General features: G+C 56.2%; 1 protein-coding gene across 5 annotated transcripts in view; it reads right to left on the reverse strand.

Moving 5' to 3' along the window:
* SFXN5 (sideroflexin 5) overlaps positions 1–13918 on the reverse strand; it is a 120731-nt gene that overhangs the window by 17865 nt on the left and 88948 nt on the right. For 3 of the 5 annotated variants that reach the window (XM_082641786.1, XM_082641787.1, XM_082641785.1), the window contains 3 exons: positions 9694–9809; positions 7249–7334; positions 1092–1209 (listed from right to left, as the gene is read on the reverse strand). In XM_082641786.1, the coding sequence (XP_082497912.1) occupies positions 1092–1209; positions 7249–7334; positions 9694–9809 (320 nt within the window). Of the gene's footprint in view, positions 1–1091; positions 1210–7001; positions 7143–7248; positions 7335–9693; positions 9810–13918 lie in introns of those variants that run through there. The other 2 variants (XM_082641788.1, XM_082641789.1) reach the window with 2 other exon arrangements.

The raw sequence follows: 13918 nt of genomic DNA on the forward strand, positions 1-13918 counted from the left end.
TCTCACTTGGCTCTGTCCTTACCTCCCTGGCCACTTGTCCTTGGGCAGCTCCCCTCCCCAGGGCTTATTTTCTCCACACGCTCCTGGGCTGATCCCACCCACCACCCTGGCTTCCATCACTGTTTTATGCTGGGGGCTCCTACTTCTGTGCCTCCAGCCCAGGCCTCTCTCCTGGCTTCTAGACCCAAAGCCAGCTTCCACAGGGCACCTCTGTTCACAGGTTCCACAAGTTCCTCAAACCCCATGTGTGCATCCAGCTCCACGTGCTGTCCTCCTGCACGCCGGCCCCTCCTCATCTGCGTCTTGCCGGGTTGTTCAAAACCAGAAAGCCGGGCGCACATCCTGCCGGTTTCCTGTCCTCCCCCCACACGCAGTATGGAGCTGCCTCCTAACTCTCTCTTAAAGGACCCACTTCACTCCATGCCCGCTGCCAGCAGCCTGGTCCAAGCCACCATCATCTCTCGCTGGACTCCCGCCACCGCCTCCTGAAGGCTCCTTCTCCAGAGCTCCAACGCAGCCTCACCATACAGCCATGGGGACGGTTCAAAATCAGGAATCTGTGGTCCTGCTCTGCACAGCTCTTCTGGTAACGTTTACCCACTGTGCTGGCTTCCAAGTTCCCGGCACCCCCTGACGTCAGGCCCCCGTACCTGGCCCACCTCATCTTCCCCACTCTCTACCCAACAGGCAGGCTTTCCTCAGCTGTGTGCCGCCTACCTTCACACCAGGTGACCTCAGCCTATGCGTCCCCTCACCTCTTACACACCTGGCCAACTCTAGCCCATCCTTCAGGCCCCCATGAAATGCCACTTCTCTCTAAGCTCTGTTTGGGCCCCTACTGTCTCCTCCCACGGCCAAACTCCTCCCATCTTAACACTGCTCACCCTTCACTTGCTATTCCGTTTCATTGCTGTGTTCACTGCTTGACCCTTGACCCTGAGAGGTCAGAGCCTGGGCCCGTCTCATTCACTGTCCAACCCCAGTACCTAGCTAGCACAGTGCTAAGGTATCAGCACTGAGTAGGTATCGGTTCATAAATGACCGAACGGCAACCCTCCCTGTCCTGCCCTTGAGCCCCTCTCTCCACTGACCTCTGACATCTGGGGGAAGAGGCTGATAGCCAGCGGCAGGGCCAGGCCAAAGGCTGCCAGGCACACAAGGCTTTGCACGGGGAGGAGCAGCCGGGGGCGCGCCTGCAGGAGAGCTGTCCTGTGGGGGAGAGAGAAGGGGGTGCCCCGTGAGACCCGGAGACAGGGTGAGCTGGCCATTAGCCACCATGCCAGGTCCCACTGGGTCTGAGGGCCAGGCCCAGCCCATAGCTAAGTAGCTGTGGAGGAATTCTGTCTTTAGGGCTGTCCCCCGGTGGCAGCCCTCTCCCCAGGCCCTGCCCTGAAGGACGTTGCCACTTAAATTCTCAACCATAAATCATAAATGAGCACCTGTGGGGCACCCACCCCACTGTGCGTCCAGCCCTGCACAAAGAAGGCCACGTGTGGGGTAGACGATAGAGGAGGCTGTCGGCCCCTGCTCCTGTGCAGGGGGTGGGGGGCCCATGCGGGGACACAGCGGAGGAAGATGGGCCTTGAAGGCAGCACATGTTGCAATAGTGAACAAACCACACACGCACACGCACACACACGCACACGCACACACACACACGCACGTGCGCACAGCCAGGAGAGGATGACCTCTTCTGGGTATGGGAACAGAACACGCCCTGCTGACCACCTGGTCACCTGCGATCCAAGAGCCACAGTGACTTGCCCAAGGCCAAGACCAAGTCTGCGGGAGGCAGGCAAGGCTGCTGTCTGGGTTCCTCTGACTCCCTAAAAGTGCTGTCACTGAGCTGCTCTGGCTCTTGCCTTAAGGACCCTTTGCCCGCTGCATCACCAGTTCACAGTTGGCACCCCTCCCCGCGGTGAGCAACAGAGCTGGGATTCTTGGGCAGGAGAGGGGTACGAAAGCCTCCCTCCAGGGCCCTGGGTCCCCCAGCCCCATGACAAAACGGCCTCTCCAGACAGAGTGGAGGCCATAGCAGCTGGCGAGTCCACCTTCACTGCGTTGTCCATCAGAACATTTCGTTCTGTATAATCCATCAGGCCCTGGGGAAGACCACCAGGCATTCTACTTGGGGAGGCCTGGGGTGGGATGTGTCAGCAAGATGGATTATTTGCCAAGGGATGTTGGGTGGGTACACATGCTGCCCTCGGTAAGCGTCAGCCTCCACAGGACTGAGACTGGCTCCTGGTGTGAAGAAGCTATAACCAGGGCTCTTGCCCCTCCCCTCCTGGAGCAGGGCTGCTGTGGCCACAGGCAGGGGAGAGGCTCTTCTGGGGGCAGCGCCTCAGTGTCGGGGCAGGCAAACCCCGCACCACCTTCACCTCCTGGCACATGAATCCCAAGAGCAGCTGGCTCTAAGGCGACAGCAAAACTGGGAGCAGCAGTTCTCAAACTTTAGTGTCTAGACAGTGGTTAAAAATGCAGACTCCCCCATGAGATGCTGATTCAGTTGGTACTACACCTGGGAACCCTCCATGAGTCTAAAACAGGTGATCCCCAGACTACACTTCTGGGAACCTCTGGCCCAGGGTGTTCCTACTTAGGTACCAATAACAATCCGATTACTCGTAAATTCTATGCAAGTAAAAGACCTGGACCCAGTAAGTGCTCAGTGAGGTGTGTTACTGTTGCTGTGGTTACTGCCCTTGTTGCCAGCAGGAAGGAGGGAGGATCCCGGTGGCTGGGTTGTCCTCCAGCCCTTCCCACTGGCCCAGACCCCGAGATCTGTCCAGTTGTTGAATTAAGCCTGAACTGAGTTATTGGGGAGGGGAATTTCCACAGGATTAAGAACAGGGGGACAAAGGTGCCCAAATCAAACTCAAGCGCTTCTGGTATCCCCTCTGCCTTGGTCCAGTGCCCCCATCTTCTCCCTCTCTTCCAGGTGAGCCTTACCCCCCTCTTCCCCACGGACTCAGCCTGAGGCCTCCTGGGCTTCCATGGGAGTCATGGAGGGGCTGGGAGTAAGGCTGAGATGGGTCCTGAGATGTTTTCAACTCAGATTAACTTCTCCGGCAGGACCAGAAGGTGGGTACTCTTGCTCCCCTGGCAGCGACTGGGACCTCAGTCCCTGAGGGTGGCCAGAGCAGGGGGGAGGGGACAGGAGGGTGTATGGTCCCTGGAGGCACAGCCCCAAAGGAGGATCACTCCCTCCCTGGCAGGTGAGGGGCAGGACATGGACCCATTCGGTGGGGACGCTGGACAGACCCCTTCTATGTGGGGCTGCGACCTTGGTTCCTCTCTCGGGGCGGCTGGCTGAAGTCCCCACTGTGAAAGGGATCCAGAAAGTCCCAGGCCTGTGCTCCCCACTCAGGAAGGAGGAAGGTTCAGACAGCAGCCAACAGGAGCCTCTCAAGTCCCAGCCCAGGCGGGAGAGTGAACACAGCAGGACAGGGGGAGGGGAGGAGGAGAGGGAAATGGCAGGGAGGAATTGGAAAGGCAGCTGGGGGAGTTAAAATATGCAGATGGAGAGATGTGCGAATGCCTGGGAGAGAGGAAAGACCCGGATCCCCGGGAATGAGGGAGGCTGGGGAGCGGCCTCAGGAGCTACCGTGGAGGGTGTGGCCTGAACCCTGACCAAGCTGAGACCCAGCCTGGGAGGGCAGAAAAGTCCAGGCCCGGGCCAGGGCCGGGGATGCAGAGCTGGGGGAGAGACCCCCCACAGCTGCCTCCGAGTTGGGGGACGGGGCTGCTCTCTGGGCCCTGAGTCCAAAACCAGCTTCCTCCCCAGGACAGTGGAGCTGGAGTGGAGCCCTGGGCCTGAGGGAAGGTTCGGTGGAGAGTGAGGGGTGGGGCGTGCACCCCTCAGAGAGAGGCCCTGCTCGGCAGAGTGGAGGATTCTCAGCTTCTGACGGGAGACCCTTGTCCTTTCATCTCAGAGACAGGGGCACCTGAACACGCCGCCCACCTCTGCTATCCCAGCAGGAAACCCAGGGTCCTCCCAGAGAGGAGAAACTGAGGCCGGGGCCAAGCCAGCCTCGCTGCCACACAACAGCTTGTCTCCCCATTGCCGTGCATTCCCTCAGCACTTGGAGCAGTTTTACTTTTGCGCTCCATTAATTTGCAAGCAGGCTGCTTTGTAAGTGTTCTTTTGTCTTTTTTCCCTGGCTGTCCTGACTCCCTCACCCAACTGGGGGCTCCCGAGGGTCGAGGGTAGGGCTGCCTCCCCCATCAGCCTCCTCAGCAGAGGCCCTGCCATTAGCACCCTGCATGGAAAGGCCATGGGGTGCTCGGCAGGGGGACCCCAGCCAAGAGCCAGGGGCCCACTGGATGGCGCAAAGTGCCAGGCTCTAGTGGACAAGGTGGTGAGGGGGGCAGTGCCATCATTCTCCAGGTGGGAAACTGACCAGCCCCCCCAGGACACCTGCCAGGAGTCTCAGTTGGTGCCGGACCTGCCCTGCCCCCCACCTCACAGTCTGGCAGCTCTGTGCCCCCCACCCCGCCCCATGTATATGAGGTTAATTATGTCTTTGAGGGTGCAAACTGAGTCTTGTTCGTCTTGATATTCCTGGGGGAACCCAGGCTGGACTCTTTCTCCTCCTCAGAGACCCTCCCACAAGCTTCAGGGAAGGACCAACTAAGTACAAGGCTTCCAGGAGACCAATGGCTAAACCTCTTCTACCTACCCGAGGGGCTTCCTTTGACCCTGAGCTGAGCCAGATGCAGGGCACCCGCAGTCCAGGCTGATTCCAGGCTGGGACATTCAGAACTAGAAGAATCCCACCCCACCTCCCAAGCCTCCCAAAGCTAAGTTTAAGCCCCCAACCAATGGGACACTAACCGTCACTCCACTTTCTGCAAACCCAGCTCAGACGGCACCCAGAAGGCATCACAGACCACATTTTTCCCCAGCAAATTCCAGCTTCAAGATTCAGTAGCCTTGAAGATAGAAGCCCTCCCTTCCTCATTTGCCCAGTGGTGTCCTTGTGTGCACTTGCAGTCGCTGGTATTTGGGGACAGCCTCAGTTCACCAGAGAGCAGCATATACGAGGTCCAGGGGCACCAAAGCAATCGCTTCCCATGATTTGTTTATTTTTGCAACTTCCAGAGGAGATTAATATTCTTTTTTTTTTTTTTTTTTTTTTTTTTTTTTTTTTTTTTGCTGTACGCGGACCGTTCACTGTTGTGGCCTCTCCCATTGCGGAGCACAGGCTCCGGACGTGCAGGCTCAGCGGCCATGGCTCACGGGCCCAGCCGCTCCGCGACATGTGGGATCCTCCCGGACCAGGGCACGAACCCGTGTCCCCTGCATTGGCAGGCGGACTCTCAACCACTGCGCCACCAGGGAAGCCCCGAGATTAATATTCTTACGTCTCAGCGTTCAACACGCCATCCCTTGCTCAGGTACCCACGCCCACTATGCACCTCCCCCACTCTTCCAGGGGACAAAGGGATCATCCCCTCAGCTGGACACAGGGCCCCTTATCAGCAGGCCCGATGAGAGAGCGTGCTTTGCTTCTGTTGGGTTGGGCTCTTCAAGGTCCACGCAACAGGCCCACACCTTGCCCAGAGAGCCCTCCCTTCCACCAAAATCCTATCTTACTCTCAGTGCCAGCTTCAGCCCCTTTCCTCTGGACCAGCCCTCCCCTCAAGGTCACCCTGACCCTGTTCCCTCACTGCCGGGTCCCACCTGCAGCTGACCTGTGTGTGGGTCCTGCCCTTATCAAAACACAGGCTTTCTGAGGCCAGTACCCCAAATCTGCCCCTCTCCTGTCTCCATGCGGGGTGGATTCCAAAGACAGGCTGATTATGTGCTGTGATCCAAAAATCCAAGAGGCAGCCAGCGTGGTAGGAAGAGCCCAGTTTTGCAGCCGTATTCCTGGGCCCTGCCTGGCTCTGCCATTTCCTAGTGTGTGACTGTAAGCAGATGATATAACCTCTCTTTGCCTTCCTTTCCTTGTCTGTAAAATGGGGACATCATGCTCACCTCTTTGCACTGTTGTGAAGGTTAAATGAGATCATTCATTCATTCAACAAACACTGAGCATCACTATGTGCTAGGAACTATGCTAGATGCTGTGCAGGGCAGTAAACGAAAGGAACGGACCTGCCTCCATGGAGATGACATTCTAATGAAGCAGACAGATAGCATATAACTAGATAAAGAATCTCAGCTATTGATAAGTGCTGTGAGTAAAAATAAGGCAGTGTAGCGGGGGAAGAAGTCCTGGTGGCTGTAATCTCGATGGGGTGGTCAGGGGGGGCCTCGTTGAGGAGATGGCATTTGGGGGGGACCCGGCTGGGAGAGGACTGGGATGCAGCCAGTGCTTAGCTGTTAAGTGTTAGCTGTTATTGTAATTTGCTTTGTGGGAATACGAAGGTCCCCAAATTGGGGAGAAGCCCCTGATCCAGAGCCCCGGAGGGAGTGCCCCCAAGCCCATCCACTGCCTTGAGGTGCCCCTCCCAGGCTGGGCCCCCAGGAAGGAGGAAGCGATCACCTCTTCACTTTTACCTGCACCAGACCTCCAGGCCTTTGCTCATCTGGCTCCCCACACCTGGAACCCTTCCCTGCCCCTTGCCGTCCTCCTAGACTTTCCCCAACCCTCAGGGCCTGCCCAAACCAGCCCGCTTCCTCCCTCCTCTCCTCAGCCTCTCCTTCCAGCAGCATTCCTGTCTTTGTGATTCAATTTCACACTCTTTAATTAATAGAATCCCTCCATCATTGTTCTTATTATTGTATCTCCTTATTTCTTTATGGTCAGGACAAAGTGTTCTCAGAACATCCCTCTGAGGGCGGCAGGGAGGTTAGTACAATTATTGTCTAAATGAAGAAACTGAGGCTCAGTGAGGTGGTGACTTGCCTCACGGCAGATGCCGGAAAGGGATGCGCTGGGCCCAAGGCTAGTCTTCCCACCATAGTCCTCAGACTCTCTCTTCACCACTGGTCCTGTGCTGTGCACTAATAGAGCGCATGCGCGCGCGCGCACACACACACACACACACACACACACACACACACACACAGCCTAGAACCGCCAGCTCCAGGGCAGGGCCAGCCTTGTCCATCAGGACATCCCTCCTAGAACTTAGCACAGGGTCCTGAGCAGCCAAAGTCCATGAATTCTCACAGGATGATGCCAGCAGCCCTGCCAGGGAGAGTTTGAACAAACCAGGACCCTTGCCCTGGGCCAGCAGGTCCCCCTTCCCCCACCCTCTCCACCACGATGGCCTCTGTCCTGGGCCCCAACTCACTTCTCCAGCATGGACATGACGATCGGGGGTAGCACCAGGATGGGCATGGGGAGGACTACCCGTGTCAGCGCCGTCTCCAGCAGGGCCTGAGGGGCAAGCAGAGGCTGTGGTGAGCGGGGCGGGGGTGGGACAGCCTCGGGGCGGCAGCCCCGGAGCCCCTAGGTGTATGTACCACTGCTAAGCACATCTGGCTGAACGGAATAATTCATGGAATCGCTCACGAAGCCATATTCCAAACAACAGGAAAAAGCCACCCCCTCTTCCCACCGCAGATCCCCATCACCTGCCACATGTGGGGGAGTGGAGGCAACCCAGAAGCGGCCCCAGCAAGGGGCCTGCGCCCAGGGAGGTGAACCGGGTGGCGGGGTACAGCGGCTGGGAGGAAACATATGGAGGACCTGAGATGCTCTAAAAACAAAGCAGGCACTGGAAGGGCCAGAACAAACAGCTGTGGCCTGCTGAGCCGCTGAGGCTCCTGGTGCCCAAGGAGAAGAGGGATTCTGGGATTTACTTTCTTTTCCCTTAAAGGCAAAGATTTGGAGGATCTTGCCATTTCCTGGCTCTGGATGAGAGTCTTTCTTAATGACAAGAGGTCAGCTTTGTAAGTGGGAAATGCTTCTGCTGAGTGTCTGCTGTCCCCATATGGGGTCTGCCCTCGGCGGGGGGGGGGGGGGTGCTGGTCAAGGCACAGCTCAGTGGCAGTTCTGCACCCTGATGGGCATTGTGATGAGTTCCTTTAACCCCACGGGCTCCCAGCCCTCAGAGAAGGCTCAAGGAATGCTTGTAACCCACGGGTCCCTGGAGTCCCAAATGGCAAGGGGCTGATAGAGCCAGGAGAAGGAAGCCCAGGGCTGCAGAAGAGCTTGGGGTTCCCTGCTGTTTGGACCACAAGGAGGAGATATCACAGTTGGCCTCCCTCACAGCAAGTAGGGAAGAGGATAAAGTTGGATAGGAGGTTAGGGTGATGTAGGAAATTGAGGCCAAATCCCCTCTGATGATGGGCTCAGGGCTAAACATTTCTCCCAGGAACTTGGGTTCTTCATGACCAGCCTCAGGAAGGCCCGGGAGAGGTCCCTCCAGTCTTCTGAACAGGTGTGGGGATGACAGGGGGCCCAGAGCCTGTGCAGGAAGCAGAGGATGCGGTGTTGGCACTGGCACCCACTAGCCCCTTGCCCCTCACAAGCCTTGGACAGACACTTACTTTCCCTGAGATCAGTCAGTGCGGGGGGAAGGACCAGGACAAGAGAAGGGTCTTCCTACATCAGAGGCTTATGGAGAAGGCCTCAGTGACAGGGTGCGGTGGGGGGCCACGTGGGAGCTGAGGAGGGACAGAGCTGGAGCAGAGGGGACCCAGCACTTGGAGGCCAGAGCAGGACAAGCCACTAATTGCCATTAGGATGAAGGCTGGAAAGCACAGGGGGATATACAAGTGGACAGGATTTTTTTTTTTTTTTTTTTTTGCGGTACGCGGGCCTCTCACTGCTGTGGCCTCTCCCATTGCGGAGCACAGGCTCCGGACGTGCAGGCTCAGCGGCCATGGCCCACGGGCCCAGCCGCTCCGTGGCATGTGGGATCCTTCCGGACCGGGGCACGAACCCGTGTCCCCTGCATTGGCAGGCGGACTCTCAACCACTGCGCCACCAGGGAAGCCCAGGATTATTATTATTTTTTTTTTTTTTTCTTTTTGCGGTATGCGGGCCTCTCACTGTTGTGGCCTCTCCCGTTGCGGAGCACAGGCTCCGGACGCGCAGGCCCAGCGGCCATGGCTCACGGGCCCAGCCGCTCCGCGGCATATGGGATCCTCCCAGACCGGGGCACGAACCCGTATCCCCTGCATCGGCAGGCGGACTCTCAACCACTGCGCCACCAGGGAGGCCCATTTTTTTTTTTTTAATTACAATTGCTAGATGGGTGAGGCTGGTGAAACCAGAAGTGAAAGAGGGCCTTCCTGTAACAAAACATCCCTCCGCCTCGACCACACTCACTCCCTAGTGACGGATCACCTGCAGAAGTGCCTATTAGCAGCACACAACCACAAACCATCAGCTTCTATGAGTCCTCTTCTCACCTGGGAAGATATGAAGGCCCTAGGCCCTGGGTCCTGGGGAAGGGAAAGAAAGCTCTGGCGGAGGGGGGGTCTCCTCTGCCCTTACCAAGTAAGAGGTCAGAGAAAGCACATCCCGAGGGGCTGGGACAAGAGATGGGGATGTTTCCCAGTAGTGATGAGGCAGCTGGAGAGAAGCAAGGGTATCTGGTGGGCAGGTGTGGCTGGGGCCAGACCTGAGGCCCGGGGCTCAAACCGATGGGGGGTGGGGGTGGGGTGAGGAGGAGAGCTCAAGAGGGCAAGGCAAGGGCGCTGAGGACACAAGTCCCTGGGAAATGAAAGTGTCTAGGGAAAACCGACCACAGCCTCCCTACCAGCCCCCGAGCCCCCAGATGACCCACATGTCTGGCTGCGATCTTGGAGGAGCCCACGAGGTTGCCATCACCGTCCAGGACGTCAATCCCCTCCTCCAGCTCCCCATACCGCATCAGGACCACGTTGCAGATGTTGGCGCTGGCTGGAGAGAGAGGAGGGCAGGGAGCCGGCGTGAGGGGGGCGGATGGCATTCTACCCTGCGCAGGAGATCACTGGGCTCCACCCGCACCAAACAACAAAGGTTCTGAATAAATGCCACGTCTGCTCAAACAGTGGGCGAAGGTGTGGCTCTGCTGCCTATCAGCCTGGTGAAGGATTTGGGGGCCCTTGGGAACCTGGAGAGCAAAGGTGGAGAATAACCAGTGTTAGGAAGGAAAGGGAAACTATTCAGGGCTTAGAGGGCGGCCAGTTATCAAGGACGCTGCTTTCCTGTCCTCAGGCGCAGGCCCCACGGGCAGGCGAAGTGGATGCCCATCTGGGAGGGCTCTCGGGCTTGAAGACGCATTGCCCACACTGGTGCCTGATGCTCCACCATCAGCACCTCAGTCCCTTGGGCTGCCTTTCCGGGCATCCTCTTGAATGCCAGCCCCCCACATTTAGCCCCTCGCTCCTCAGAATGAATCAAGTTCCCAGAGATTTGCTTCCCCGACAACAGGTGCCAGAGCAGGCAGGAACCTCAGTGCTAACCCGGCACCACCCCCTCATCATATGGATGGAAAATTGAGGCTCAGAGATGGGGAGTGACTTATCTGAGGTCACACAACAGAGCGGGACAGAGCTGAAAGGCTACAGTGCCTCATCCTTCGGGTACCCAGGAGATGGAAGGGTTTGGGGCGGGGTGGGGTGGAGGTCAGGCACGGCTAAAGGCATACCTTCTACGTTCTTGCTTCACGTGCTTGGGTTTCCTCCTTTGGCCATGCCTTCCCATGTCAGCTGAGATCATGGGGACCTGGGCTGAGGGGAGGGCTCCTGGCTCCTTAGTTCAGCACTGTGTGTCAGAGTTTGGGTGGCCACCCATCAGCTGGTGACTGGCACAGGGAGCCTCTTTCAGCTCCTCCCCCCTGGGATCCACGTGGCTGGCCCTGGGCTCAGGGCTGGGTGTGGGTGCTGACCTCGCCTGAACTCCTCCGGCCCTGTTCCAGGATGGAAGTGGGGGGACTTGGGGGTGGTGGGAGGGTGGGGAGTCGGGGGGGTGACAAATTTGGAGCCCGCCTGCTCCACTCCTCCCCCAAAAGCGCCTTGCTGTGTTTAAAGTTTTAATTTTTGCTAATTAATGTCAATTAATTTTGTATAATGAGTGTTTAATTTTGGGGAGTGTGTGAGCCTGGGAGCGACTGCAGTTCTGGGCTGTGAACGCTGATTAGCATCAACACCTGCTGCTTCCCCACTCCCTCCACTGGGGGGGCGGGACACCAGGGTTTGGGGAGCTGGAGGGCGGCAGGGCCTAGTGGGCAGGTGGAGGAGGACCACAGATGCTCCTGGTACCCAAGCCAACACTGGGGAGCAGAGTGGTCCAGGGCGCTTGCAGCTGGGGGACAGGATTCTGCAGGTGAGGGGTGGCTTGAGGCCCTGGGGGTCTCTGAGCCTCAGTCTCCTGTTTCAGTCAAGTGGGGAGGTGGAATAAACAGAGAGGAAGACTGAGATACTCTGCAGTCTTTGGAGAAGAAAAGCAGGAGACCAAATACAGTTTCAAAATGTATTTACAGCACATATGCCGTCTCTGAGTAGCTCTCGTGTTTCCACACGACACACAGGAGCAGTGGGAACCATGCGCAGACCTTTTCGGCATCAGTTCCTCCTGTCTCCACAGCAGGCATGCTCTCCTGTCTTACACAGGGGCTCTCAACCGGGGCCATCTTTATGAGACATTTGGCAATATTTGGAGGCGTTTTTGATGATCACAACCTGGGGGTGGGGGGCTGCTACTGGCATCTAGCGTGATCTCTAGAGACCAAAGACGACTAAACATCCTACAATGCACAGGACAGCCCTCAGAACAAAGAATTTTCCAGCCCAACGTGTCAATAGAGCTGACGTTGAAAAACCCTTGTCTTATACACGTCCAGACTGACAGAGTTAGGAAGGTGAATCTGAGGTAAAGGAAGAGAGAATGGGAGCCTGGGTTTCAGGCCAGATGGGCTTGGGTTCCAGTCCTGACTCTGCATCTCCCCTCCGCGCCCTCAGAGGTGAGCTCCTGATAGCCCCAGGGCCCCCAGAGTGGCCTTGGGAAGGGGCACCTGGCCTGTGTGTTAGTGGCTCGCCCTCTAGTGATGGCAGGAATGTACTACACCCATCGCACCCCTGGGACGGCCAGGCCCTCAGTACCCAGGAGACCCAATATTAGTCTGTCTTTGGAGAGAATATTGGGGTTTTCTGCCCTGAAAGGCATCAATCTCTGCCCTCTGAGAATCCTTTCCACCACCACCACCACCATTCCAGGAAAGGCAAGGCCACAGGAATGTGGTCCAGGGGAGGAGCAACTGCTTAAAGCCAGGAGCCAGCAGCAGACTATGCAAACCCCACCCCCCGCCCAGCTTCCCAAGTGTAAAAGGAAGGGCTGCATTTAGTGTCTCCACGGGAGCGCTGGGTGCTGTCTGAGCTTACAGGATCTCCAGGTAGAGGGAAGCCAGGGGCGGCTGAGACATATCTAGCCTGACCGTGTGTGTGTGTGCACGTGATGGAGACAAAGACAGGAGACAGCATGGTTTTCGAGGTGATGGAGCTGCCCCAGGCTCATGGTGGCATCTCGCCTGCTCTCTGAAATTTCCGAATGTGTGATGTGGCCTCAAGAAGGACAGAGCAGCCCTTTGGTTCAAACACAAAACCACTTGAGATGAAAGACAAAGCATGAAAGTAAGTGAAAACCCAGCCTCCCTCCCCTCCTGGACCCCTTTGGGGATGACAATGTCCCCCTCTCATCTGAGCTGCCTGGCTGGAAAGAAAGAGAAAACGCTGAAAGCCACCTCAGAAGATGGCAACCCCAGGCTCCTCCCTTGGAACACCCACAGTTCTTACTGCTTACACAGACAGCACATGCCCTGTAATCTCTTCTGTTGACCGTGTACAGTGGGTGTTCATTTATTAAGCACTTGCTGTATGCATCGGTTGCTAGCCATCCCTGCCATTGAGCAAGGAGAATGCCAGCCTGTTTTAGTGATTTCATTTCCATGATCTCTTCCAGAACTTTCAGTTCCGCTGTATTCTTTTCAAACCCTCCCAGGTCCTTCTCATCTCACTCCTGGACAGTCCAACTCCAGAGACATAGACACTGAGAGACTAAGTAAATGAAAAGAGAGAGAGAGAGACCAAACATGGGCTATGGGTCTCCTTTCTAGCACACCAGCAAGATCCATTATTGGCAGTATCAGCAGGTTAATTAAGCAGTCTGTTAGTGATAATGTTAAGAAAACTGGCACATTTTCAACTCAGATTGACACCATTCAAGACTCAAGCATAACTGATTTTGGAGCAGTGATGCTAGGAGATGTCAGTGGATGAGAGAGAGAGAGAGGGAGAGAGGGAGAGAAAGAGAGAGAGACAGAGATTGCTTCATGCTGACGGCAAGCTCAGTGTCAAGGCCTGAGGAAAATATGCTCTTGCCTGCTGCAGATGTTCTCACATCAGACACATCATGATGCAAAATCATGCAGACTGTGAAGAGCTAATGAAGTGCCTGTGTGAAAAGTACAGTGTGGGGGGGGGGGAGAAAGAGCAATAGATAGAAAGACAAGTGTGCAAGTAAGTTCTCAAAAATATGACTACAGGGGAGCTTACCCCTTGAACTAGCACCGGAACAGAGGCATAGATCAATGGAGTTAATAGTCCTGAAACACCCCCAGCTGCAGGGGAAATGAATTTGTGTTAATGAAGTTGTATCGACTTGCAGGGAAAGGGCCATTTAAATACGGGGTGGAGCAACGGGCTATTCATCTGGGAAAACCAAATACCATAACTCATCTGCATTTACGCATATTTTAACATTATAAAAATCACCATGTGCCTTACAATGCATGTTGCAAGGGGATCTTACCTGCTCTTCATCACAACTGTCTGTGCATGGGTGAACTTAGCCACGTGTAGAGGTATCTGTTCATGCAACTGTCACCTCAGCTGCCCACAGCAATCCACACAGAATTTGAACTTAAACTTAGATTCCTAATTGTTGCCTAAAACATCTTTTTAAAACTTACGCTATAATGGAGCATGTACACGAAAAGTTATTGTACATGCAGAAGATCGTCTGCCAGATAC

Source organism: Mesoplodon mirus, assembly GCF_964341445.2.
Source record: "Mesoplodon mirus genome assembly, chromosome: 14".
Classification (NCBI taxonomy): Eukaryota; Metazoa; Chordata; class Mammalia; order Artiodactyla; family Ziphiidae; genus Mesoplodon; species Mesoplodon mirus.